The sequence below is a fragment of the Pituophis catenifer genome, unplaced genomic scaffold (genome assembly GCF_029215685.1).
Source record: "Pituophis catenifer annectens isolate HBS135680 unplaced genomic scaffold, rPitCat1.0.hap2 SCAF_2, whole genome shotgun sequence".
Taxonomy (NCBI): domain Eukaryota; kingdom Metazoa; phylum Chordata; class Lepidosauria; order Squamata; family Colubridae; genus Pituophis; species Pituophis catenifer.
The window spans coordinates 287,203,488-287,214,814 of NW_027256882.1; the positions used below are offsets into that span (position 1 = coordinate 287,203,488).

At 46.6% G+C, this 11,327-nt stretch overlaps 1 protein-coding gene across 2 annotated transcripts in view; it reads left to right on the plus strand.

Moving 5' to 3' along the window:
* Positions 1-10,161, plus strand: part of ST8SIA5 (ST8 alpha-N-acetyl-neuraminide alpha-2,8-sialyltransferase 5) — a 55,112-nt gene extending 44,951 nt beyond the window's left edge. For both annotated transcript variants that reach the window (XM_070936001.1, XM_070936002.1), the window contains 2 exons: positions 7,259-7,351; positions 9,507-10,161. In XM_070936001.1, the coding sequence (XP_070792102.1) occupies positions 7,259-7,351; positions 9,507-9,975 (562 nt within the window). In that variant the 3' untranslated portion in view covers positions 9,976-10,161. The remainder of the gene's footprint in view (positions 1-7,258; positions 7,352-9,506) is intronic.
* The last annotated feature ends 1,166 nt before the right edge of the window (positions 10,162-11,327 follow it).

Genomic DNA, 11,327 nt, shown 5'->3' on the forward strand with positions numbered 1-11,327 from the left:
TGGAAAATAGTGGAAAACTTTATACCTGCAAACTGATTAATTCTTTAAAGGCAAAAGAGCAGAGAAATAACAGTAAATAGCAACAGTAGAAGATCTCAGCCACAACCATTTAAAAAAAAAAAAACGCCACAAATTTTAATGTTTATTGCTTTTCTGCTTTCCTGCCTTTAGCCTCTTGATAAAGAATTTATAATTGAAAAAAACCCAAAAATAAATAAAGTGTATACAACAACTTTCAATTATTTTTTAGAAAAAATATCATTAGCTTTATCTCTCAAAAAGAGCCCCAAATTCTTCCAAGATTGTTAATGTAGGGTTTTAAGACACAATTAAAGAAAAAAGAACAGGAAATCATTTCTGATTCTGCTGACTTAGGATAAAGATTCTTGGATCCATTTCAGCTCATTTTTGCTGGTGATGTTTGAAGCTATGGCCTGAAGGCAAAAGGATCTTTTTTCTCATTTTCTCCAAAACACAGCCAAGTTACACAAGAGGGACATTAGTTGTTTAGTTGGATTGACCTGATAGTTGACTATTGGCACAGCATTATGGAGCCATGAATCACATCAGGGTTGAGAAGCTGGGACAGAATGTTAACTTAATCCCCCTTCTCTCCGTTTCCTTCTCTTATCAAATCCATTTATTTTGTATTCATTGAGTTTGTTCTACTGAGATCAATGGCATATAAACAAGAACAAGAAGCAATGGGTGGAAAATAATCTAGGAGAGAAGCAATTTAGAACTAAGGAGAAATTTCCTGATAGTGAGAACAATTAACCAGCGGAACAACTTGCCTCCTGAAGTTGTGAATGCTCCAACACTGAAAATTTTTAAGAAGATGTTGGATAACCCTTTGTCTGAAGTGGTGTAGGGTTTCCTGCCCTAAGCAGGGGATTGGACTAGAAGACCTCCAAGGTCCCTTCCAACTCTGTTATTCTATTTCTTTTTGTAAGAGTGGACAAGCGAACAAAAGTTCAGGGAATCCCCACATGGTAAAATAATTTGGGAGATTATATTTGAATTGATGAATTTACTGACTTGGTCAATACTGACCCTCTGATCATTTTATGCATTGAACCATACTTTGTAGTTTGTACAGTATGTTTGTTTGTTTGTTTTGTTTTGTTTTGTTTTATTAAATTTATATACCGCCCTACTCCCGAAGGACTCAGGGCGGTGAACAGGCACAAAATAAAATACATAAATACAAAAGTTAGAAACATAATTAAAACCAAATTAAATAATTTAGCCCAAGACAATTAAAAATCCCAATAGTTTAAAACAAATTAAAATTTCAATTAAAAAATTTAAAAGAAAGGGGAGAAAATTAGGCCAGGCCGGCTTGCTGGAATAGGAGGGTCTTAAGAGCACGGCGGAAAGTGCGCAGATCCAGGATCCTCTGTATCTCCGGGGAGAGCTCGTTCCAAATAGTAGGTACCCCCACAGAGAAGGCCCTCCCCCTGGGGACCGCCAGTCGACACTGCTTGGCTGACGGCACCTGGAGGAGCCCCTCTCTATGAGAGTGTACCGGCCGGTGGGAGGCGGTTTGTGGTAGTAGGCGGTCCCATAAATAACCAGGTCCTAAGCCATGGAGCACTCTAAAGGTGGTAACCAAAACCTTGAAGCGCACCCGGAAGACCACCGGGATCCAGTGCAGCTCACGCAGAAGAGGTGTCACACGGGAGCGCCATGTTTCTCCCATAACCACCCGCGCGGCTGCACTCTGCGCCAGTTGGAGCCTCCAGGTGCTCCTCAAGGGGAGCCTCATGTAGAGAGCATTACAATAGTCCAGGCGGGAGGTGACGAGGGCATGAGTGACCGTGCGTAAGGCGTCCCGATCCAGAAAGGGACGCAACTGGCGAATCAGGCGAACCTGATGAAAAATCCTCCCGGTCACGGCCGTCAAGTGCTCTTCTAAAGACAGCCGTGAATCCAGGAGGACACCCAAGTTGCGAGCCCTCTCCGTGGGGGCCAGCGATTCGCCCCCAATAGTCAGCGATGGTGTCAACTGACTATATCGGGACGTTGGAAACCACAGCCACTCGGTCTTGGATGGGTTGAGCCTGAGCCTGTTCCTCCCCATCCAGATCCGCATGGCCTCCAGGCACCGGGACATCACTTCAAGGGCATCGTTGGGGTGGCCCGGGGTGGAGATGTACAGCTGGGTGTCATCAGCATACTGGTGGTACTTCACCCCGAAACCACCGATGATCTCACCCAACAGCTTTACATATGTGTTCCATATATAACAGAATAATAGAATTGAAAGTGACCTTGGCGTCTTCTACTCTAGTCACCAGCTCAAGCAGGACACCCTATACAATTTCAGAAAAATGGTTGCCCAATCTCTTCCTAAAAAACTCCAGTGATGGAGCATTCACAACTTCTGGAGGCAAGCTGTTCCACTGATTGATTGTTCTCACTGGCAGGATATTTCTCCTTAGCGATTGGTTGGTTTTCTCCTTGATTAGTTTCCATCCATTGCTTCTTGTCCTGTCCTCAGGTGCTTTGGAAAATAGAATAGAATAGAATAGAATTTTTTATTGGCCAAGTGTGATTGGGCACACAAGGAATTTGTCTTTGGTTTCGCTTAGGGACAGAAATTGTGGACTCAATTGTGGTCCTAAATCAAGGACCACTTGCATGAGTTATAAGATTTTCAAATTTAGTCAAACGTCTCAATATTACCTCTTGCTTTTGTAATAGCTGTGCTGCTTATTTGAAGACATGGAAACCAATTAAATATAGAACAGAACAGAACAGAATAGAATTGCAAAGTGTGTTTGGACACGCAAGGAATTTGTCTTTGGTGCATACGCTCTCAGTGTACACAAAAGAAAAGATACATTCGTCAAGAATCCTAAGGTACAACACTTAATGATGGTCATAGGGTACAAATAAGCAATGAAATCATATTAGGAAACAGTCAATATAGATCGTACGGATACAAGCAACAAGGTTAAAGTCGTACAGTCATAAGTGGGAGGAGATGGGTGATGGGAATGATGAGAAGATTAATAGTAGTGCAGACTTATTTAATAGTTTGACAGTGTTGAGGAAGTTATTTGTTTAGCAGAGTGATGGCGTTCGGGAAAAAACGCTTGTGTCTAGTTGTTCTGGTATGCAGTGCTCTATAGCATCGTTTTGAGGGAAGGAGTTGAAACAGTTTATGTCCAGGATGCGAGGGGTCTGTAAATATTTTCACAGCCCTCTTTTTGACTTGTGCAGTATACAGATCCTTCATGGAAGGCAGGTTGGTAGCCATTGTTTTTTCTGCAGTTCTTATTATCTGTGTCTGACTTGTTGGGTTGCAGAACCAAACCAGACAGTTATAGAGGTACAGATGACAGACTCAAAAAAAGAATAGCTTGACTCCCTCTTCTTTGTGGCAGCCCCTGAGATATTGGAACACTGCTATCATGTCACCCCTAGTCCTTCTTTTCATTAAACTAGACATACCCAGTTCCTGCAACCGTTCTTCATAAGTTTTAACCTCCAGTCCCCTAATCATCTTTGTTTCTGTTCTCTGTACTCTTTCTAGAGCAGTGATGGCTAACCTTTTTGGCACAGAGTGCCAAAACTGGAGCATGCATGCACCGGAGCGCTGGATCCTGGAAGAGAGGAGGTGGCCGGCGTGCATGCACGCGACAGCCAGCTGCTCTTCTGGGCTCCGTTGCGCGCATGATGCCACTAGACAATTCTTTGCAACCGTGACTCTCAACCAGCTAAAAAACTGCCAAAAGTAACCCCCTAAAAGCCCCAGATTTTATTAGATTTTCGACATATATATCATAGAGAATCCTGTCAACACTTCCATGTTAGTGGCGTATGCAAGCCTGCACAGGTTCTACTGGTGTGTGAAGACTACATTTACTTATATCCTGCCTTTATTATTTTAAAAAATAGCTCAAGATGGCAAACATATCCAACACACCTCCCTCCTTGTATTTTCCCAATGGCAACAACCCTGTAAGGTAGGTTGGGTTGAGAGAAAATGATTGGCCCAAGATCACTCAGCTGGCTTTCAAGACTAAAGTGGGACTAGAACTCACTTTCTCCTGGTGATGGGCCCAAAGTCACCCAGCCTGCTTTCATGGCTAAGGCAGGACTTGAACTCAGAGCCCCTTGCTTTCTACCCTGTTTACTTGACTACTAGACCAAACTGGCAAAAATGTATTCTTCATCATAAAATAAAGAAGAAAATTATGTTCTGCATGGAGACGAATGACAGAGAAGGATCTCCTAATTATATCTTGTACTTTGGTTTCTACAAATCTTCCCTTGCCTTGATTACAAATTCAGCTTCCAGCTGTTTTTTTGAGGCTGGGAAAAAAGCCTCAAAATGGGTTAGAAATTCAATCCATGCGGTTGAAAAGGACGAGATAAGGAAATTATAATTATAAAAGATGGGGAAAAAACAATTTCAAAGCCTTGCACGATCATTTTATCCAAAATCGCCAATTTCCCAGGGCAATGTCAGTAATTGGAGATATTTAACAATCTAAGGAAAACAGATACTGCATACTGTAGATTTGGAGTTTAATTGGAATTTATTTAGATATTTTGAGGAGGACCCTTGTAGTAGCAGCTTAGATTCCATGTGGATCTCGCTTACAGGCTAAAAGCTAAAAGTGCTCCCAATTAGGCATTCCTTATATAACTGTGTATCTCATTCAGGGTTTGGAAAAAGCCCTCCGACTGCCAGCTGTTTGGAAAATGTTCACTTTTTTTGTATTGCTCTTTCTTCTTCTTTCTTTATTAGGAAAAAAGAAGGAAAAAAAGTTAAAGAAAGAAAAATGGCACTGCCCTGTAGGATCAAATGAATGTATTAGTGTAGGACAGATGCGTCAAACTCAAGTTGTGGTCAGATCTGGCTCGCGCAGCCGTCCTGGAAATTGCAAGGGGCTGGCCTGCATCACTTCGGCCTGGCCCACGCTATTCCAGGGTACACACGTGTGCACAGAATACAGCCCAGATGGCAGGGGTGGGGCCTGCGCTCACATGCACCTGCCGACTCCTCCCTGCCCGCCATCGGTCCACGGAGGACAGATGATCCGGCCCATGGAAAAATCGAGTTTGACATCCCTGGGGTAGGAGGAGTGTCAAACTTGCATTGCGTGTCTGAGTCAGAGTGGGAAGAAGAACGCTACCAACAGGTTTCAATGGCTGTAATCTTTTATTCCACCCGATCAGCTCCGTTAACAAGTGACATTAATGCAAGAATACACAAAATTGGTGTTGGGAGCGGCTGCCTCCCAACGCCTTTTAAAGATTGCGCCAGCTCTTGCAGCTTGTTAACACACCCTTCTGGGTATGGCATTCACAGCGCATGCGTGAGCCGCATCCTCCTCCTTCTCAGCGGCAGGCGGAGGGCGTCAGGAACACAAAGCCTGTCCTGACCGCAACGTGACCGACCCCCTACAATTATGTTAATCACTCCCACCACTGGTGTGAACGTGAGATCCCACCCAATAACCCAACCAACCCCACAAGCCGCTTGCTGCTGAAGTTTTTCTAGCACCAGGATCCACCGCAATTCGGGGTGTCGAGGGGATCTCGACAGGAGTAGCATAACCTGTGGGAGGAGTCAAAAGAGGGACCAGCCTAGAATCCCTACATAGCCACAAGCGGACTAAGTCCAATTCCCTTTGAATTCCATAGACACTTACAGAAGATTAAAATCTTGAACATCTGGCTATTCCAGGCCTGAGGATGGGATTTTTTTTGTTGAATTCCCATTGGTTGTTTTTTTGATGTGCTTTTTATGTCTTTTGTCTTTATCTAATATGATTTGATTGCTTGTTATACTGTATGACTGTCACTGGGTGTTGTGCCTTGTGATTCTTGACGAGTGTATCTTGTCTTTTTATGTACACTGAGAGCATATGCACAAAAGACAAATTCCTTGTGTGTCCAATCACACTTGGCCAAAAAAGAATTCTATTCTATTCTATTCTATTCTATTCTATTCTATTCTATTCTATTCTATTCTATTCTATTCTATTCTATTCTATTCTATTCTTTCTGGATATTTCTCTTTTTTTCCCTTTTCTTTCTATTTTATTGTTCCGTACAGTTTAAAATAAGGGACACGGTGGCTCAGTGGTTAAGACACTGAGCTTGTCGATCGAAAGGTCGGCAGTTCAGCGGTTCGAATCCCTAATGCCGCGTAACGAGGTGAGTTCCCGTTACTTGTCCCAGCTTCTGCCAACCTAGCAGTTCAAAAGCACATAAAAAATGCAAGTTGTTCTGCCCCAGCTACGGACCCCAAAGAACGCAGCACACACAAACTCTATACAAAGCTTATTTTACTCAAATAACTTAGTCTTTATCAACCAAAGGCTGTTAATGAACTGTCTTAACAGCCTACCAGAATTCTAAGATAAGGTAATCACAGTCTTACTAGAGTTGGCAGAAAGCCCAGAAACAATTTTGCAGAGAATCCAGATGCGAAGGAGATTGTACTAAAGTTGTTCCCTACAGCTTGCTGCAAGTGGCGTTCCTCCTTAAATAGGCTAAGGGAGTGGCCAGTTAGCCCCAAGCCTTACTCTCGAGGAGACCTCCTCCTGAGGAGCCACTCCTGCCTTTTGGCCTCTCTGTATGCCCGTGCATTGAGAAGAGGCTCCTCCTCTTCTTCCTCTTCACTTAAAGGAGCTTCTGGAGGTTCTGAAGGCCCTGGCTGAATCCCCGCCTCTGGCACCACATCTTCTCCAGCCTCCTCACTGTCCGACTCAAGTGCCAGCTGCACAGGCTGCTGGCGCAGCACCACACCAGCCTCCTCATTGTCGGAATCAGCTACAATCCGCACAGGCCGCTGACGGGCCACAACACAAGTAGAAAAATAGGGACCACCTTTGGTGGGAAGGTAAAAGCGTTCCGTGCGCCTTTGGCGTTGAGTCATGCCGGCCACATGACCGCGGAGACGTCTTCGGACAGCGCTGGCTCTTCGGCTTGGAAACGGAGATGAGCACCGCCCCCTAGAGTCGGGAACGACTAGCACACATGTGCGAGGGGAACCTTTCCCTTTTTACAGTTTAAAATATAAGCTGCCCAGAACTGTCTGCGGTTGGGCAACTTCCGAATTCAAATCAATCAATAAATCCCTTCCTCTAAATCCAAAGGCCTCGGAGTAGGTAGAGCTCAATTGGCAGTTTTAGGCACAGTGTAAAATGGTGTTTGTTTTGGAGAGGGAGGAGGGGGTTACAGTTAAAAAAAATAATCCCTAAGATCTTTCCCTGCGCTCCTTTTTCTCCTATAGATGCAATTTGCCACCCATATCGAGGAAATACGTTGCAGATGTTGGGGCAAAGACTAACGTCGTGACGGTCAACCCCAGCATAATTACGGAAAGGTCAGTCGTTTTCCAGCCTCCTTTCCCTCTCCTGAGCCTCTGTGAAATTCGCAGGCATGAAAAAGAAGGAAGCCGTGTCTTCTTCTTTGCCCTAGCTGCAATTGACTGTGTAATTTCATAGCAACTGGAAATGAGAGTCATTTGAGCCTCCTTGTCATCAGGGGAAATGCGTGCAATTGAAAGGATGCATATGGACTTCAGCCCACGCATGTTCTCTTCTCTTCTGTAGTCTCGCTTTCCCTTGCTTTTCTTTCCTTCCTCTCGCATTCCTTCCCTCCCTTCCTACTTTTGCTTCTTTTCTTTAGCTTCTCTTCTTTAGCTTCCTTTCCTTGGCTGTCCTTCCTTCCTTCCTTCCTTCCTTCCTTCCTTCCTTCCTTCCTTCCTTCCTTCCTGCCTGCCTGCCTGCCTTCCCTCCCTCCTTCCTCCCTCCCTCCCTCCCCCTCTTTCTTTTATCTTCCTTCCTATTGTCCTCCCTCCCTCCTTCCTTCCTTCCTGCCTTCCTGCCTGCCTTCCTTCCTTCCTTCCCTCCCTCCCTCCCTCCCTCCTTCCTTCCTCCCTCCCTCCATCTTCCTTCCTATTGTCCTCCCTCCCTCCCTCCCTCCTTCCTTCCTTCCTCCCTCCCTCTTTCTTTTGTCCTTCCTTCCTCCCTCCCTCCTCCCTCCCTCCCTCTTTCTTTTGTCCTTCCTTCCTCCCTCCCTCCTTCCTTCCTTCCTCCCTCCCTCCTGCCTTCCTCCCTCCCTCTCTCCCTCCCTCTTTCTTCCTTCTTTCCTTCCTTCCCTCCCTCCCTCTTTCTTTTGTCCTTCCTTCCTTCCTTCCTTCCCCCTCCCTCCCTCCTGCCTTCCTCCCTCCCCCTCTTTCTTTTATCTTCCTTCCTATTGTCCTCCCTCCCTCCTTCCTTCCTGCCTTCCTCCCTCTCTCCCTCCCTCCCTCTTTCTTCCTTCTTTCCTTCCTTCCTCCCTCCCTCCTCCCTCCCTCCCTCCCTCCCCCTCTTTCTTTTATCTTCCTTCCTATTGTCCTCCCTCCCTCCTTCCTTCCTTCCTTCCTTCCTTCCTCCCTCCCTCCCTCCTTCCTTCCTTCCTCCCTCCCTCCCTCCTTCCTTCCTTCCTTCCTCCCTCCCTCCTGCCTTCCTCCCTCCCTCTCTCCCTCCCTCTTTCTTCCTTCTTTCCTTCCTTCTTCCCTCCCTCCCTCTTTCTTTTATCTTCCTTCCTATTGTCCTCCCTCCCTTCTTCCTTCCTTCCTTCCTCCCTCCCTCCCTCCCTCCCTCCCTCCCTCCCTCCCTCTTTCTTTTGTCCTTCCTTCCTCCCTCCCTCCTCCCTCCCTCCCTCTTTCTTTTGTCCTTCCTTCCTTCCTCCCTCCCTCCTTCCTTCCTTCCTTCCTTCCTCCCTCCCTCCTGCCTTCCTCCCTCCCTCTCTCCCTCCCTCTTTCTTCCTTCTTTCCTTCCTTCTTCCCTCCCTCCCTCTTTCTTTTGTCCTTCCTTCCTTCCTTCCTTCCCCCTCCCTCCCTCCTGCCTTCCTCCCTCCCTCTCTCCTTCCGTCCCTCTTTCTTCCTTCTTTCCTTCCTTCCTCCCTCCCTCTCTCCCTCCTTCCTCCCTGCCTCCCTCTTTTTTTTGTCCTGCCTTCCTTCCTCCCTCCCTCCCTCCCTCCTTCCTTCCTGCCTGCCTCCCTCTCTCCCTCCCTCTTTCTTCCTTCCTCCCTCCCTCCTTCCCTCCCTCCCTCCCTTCCTTAAAATGGCTCCATTTGTTCTGTTTTGCATCCTCCTCTATATTTTGAACTATTGGGAGAACAGTAAGGAGATTCATTTAGCATTCATTCCTGATTTTATAGTGTCTGGAACCGAAACTTGACTCGGAACCCAAACCTTCAATCTCCAGAGGGCTCAGAGGGTTCCAGAGTTGGACCTTAAGGGGGGTGAGGGGGAAAGGACCCTGCCATTTGACAAAAACCACCATTTCTGGTTTTTCCTTCCTTTTCCACGCCTTTGAGGCAGTTGACATTTAAACGAGGCGTTCCTCTCTCACAGATCCCAAGAAGCCCACCATAAAACTCTTCAACTGTAACACACTTTTTATCAGAGGAGAATTTAAAGGTCGTATTAGATCGCTCAGTTTTACTCTTTGTTTACTCTTCTTGTGCTCCCCCTGGGCAAATTACACCAGGTTCCAGAGGCTAGAGAAATGGAGAAGGCCGTTCTACCACGTCCTGAAAGCCTATGAAAACGCCTCCGTGTTACTTCCCGCCTTCTACAACACCCACAACACCGACGTCTCCCTCAGGGTCAGGTACGCCCTGGATGACTTTGAATCCAAGAAGGCTGTCTACTTTTTCCACCCCAGATATCTCACTAACGTTTCACGCTACTGGCTGACTCAAGGAGTCCGGGCAAAGCGTATCACCACAGGGCTGATTCTAGTGACGGCCGCCTTGGAGCTGTGTGAAGAGGTGCACCTTTTTGGATTTTGGGGCTTCCCCATGAACCCCTCAGGGATATTTATAACTCATCATTACTACGACAACGTCAAACCTCGGCCCGGATTCCATGCAATGCCTTCAGAGATGTTCAACTTCCTCCGTCTGCACAGTAGAGGGGTTTTAAGAGTCCACACCGACGCCTGCAGCTACTCCTGACGCAGTTCAACGGACGGATTGGATTTTTGGATTTTTTTTTTTAAAAAAAGCAAAATGTAGGTGTTTTGGGGTCCTTTGCCACATTCTGAAGCAGAAAACTCGTCGGCGGGCAGGATAAAGACGTCGGTTGGGCCAGGCGTTCCGTGCAAACGAATTTTAACGCTTCGAGGAAATTATGCAATAATATTTGAGGTTCTTATTTTCTTGTCAGGTTCTTGCTTTCCTTCAGAGTGGGTGAACCCCCCCACCCTCTTTTTCCCCCCTCGTCAGCCATGTTGGGCTGTTGTCCTTTGGGCGAAGCACACCTTAGTGTGGCAGGAATGTGCACCCTGCCTTGGGGCCTCCAGCAAGTAAAGCACATTAGCTATGAAGATTTTACAGTAGAAATAGAGCACATCGTTTTAGGGATTTCAGTATTTTATTTCTAGGAGGGCATCGAACTTGACAAACAGGAAATTCAGATGGGTTGTTTTGCAAAGCAGCTGTGAATTAGGACACTATTCGTGAAAGGCTTCAATGTAAGAAGCATGGTGTATTCCCTTAGCTCTGTCATCTCTTTTGGGATCATGGAGTACATCATTCTGTACTCCTTCCTTCCTTCCTTCCTTCCTTCCTTCCTTCCTTCCTTCCTCCCTCCCTCCCTCCCTCCCTCCCACTTCCTCTCTCCTTCCCTTCCTCCCTCCCTCACTATCCTTCCTTCGTCCCCTTTCCTTTCCTTCCTTCCTCCTTCCTTCCACACTTCCTTTCTCCTTCCCTTCCTCCCTCACTATCCTCCCTCCCTCCTTTCCTTTCCTTTCCTTCCTTTCCCTTTCCTTTCCTTCCTCCTTCCTTCCTTCCCTCCCTCCCTATCCTTCCTTCCTTCCTCCCTCCCACTTCCTCTCTTCTTCCCTTCCTCCCTCCCTCACTATCCTTCCTTCGTCCCCTTTCCTCCCCTTTCCTCTCCTTTCCTTCCTCCCACACTTCCTCTCTCCTTCCCTTCCTCCCTCACTATCCTCCCTCCCTCTTTTCTTTCCTTTCCTCCCTCTCTCCTTCCACACTTCCTCTCTCCTTCCCTTCCTTCCTTCCTTCTCCCTCCCTTCCTTCCTTCCTCCCTCCCTCCCTCCCTTCCATCCTAGTGAGCCCACAGATAACACTGCTGTGAAGATGATGACCAGTGGTATTTGAAAGGATACACATCTGTTTCCCTTCCTCCCATTGACTGCCTTCTCAAACTGCCACATTGCTCTTAGCCATGTTCAGCTTACTTCCTGAATGAGTCTTTGGGGTGAATAGCCCCAAATTCCTCCTCATTGCAGTATGAAATGTTCTACTAACACAGAACCATGGGCTTCCTGTCGATGGAAGTTCTCAAG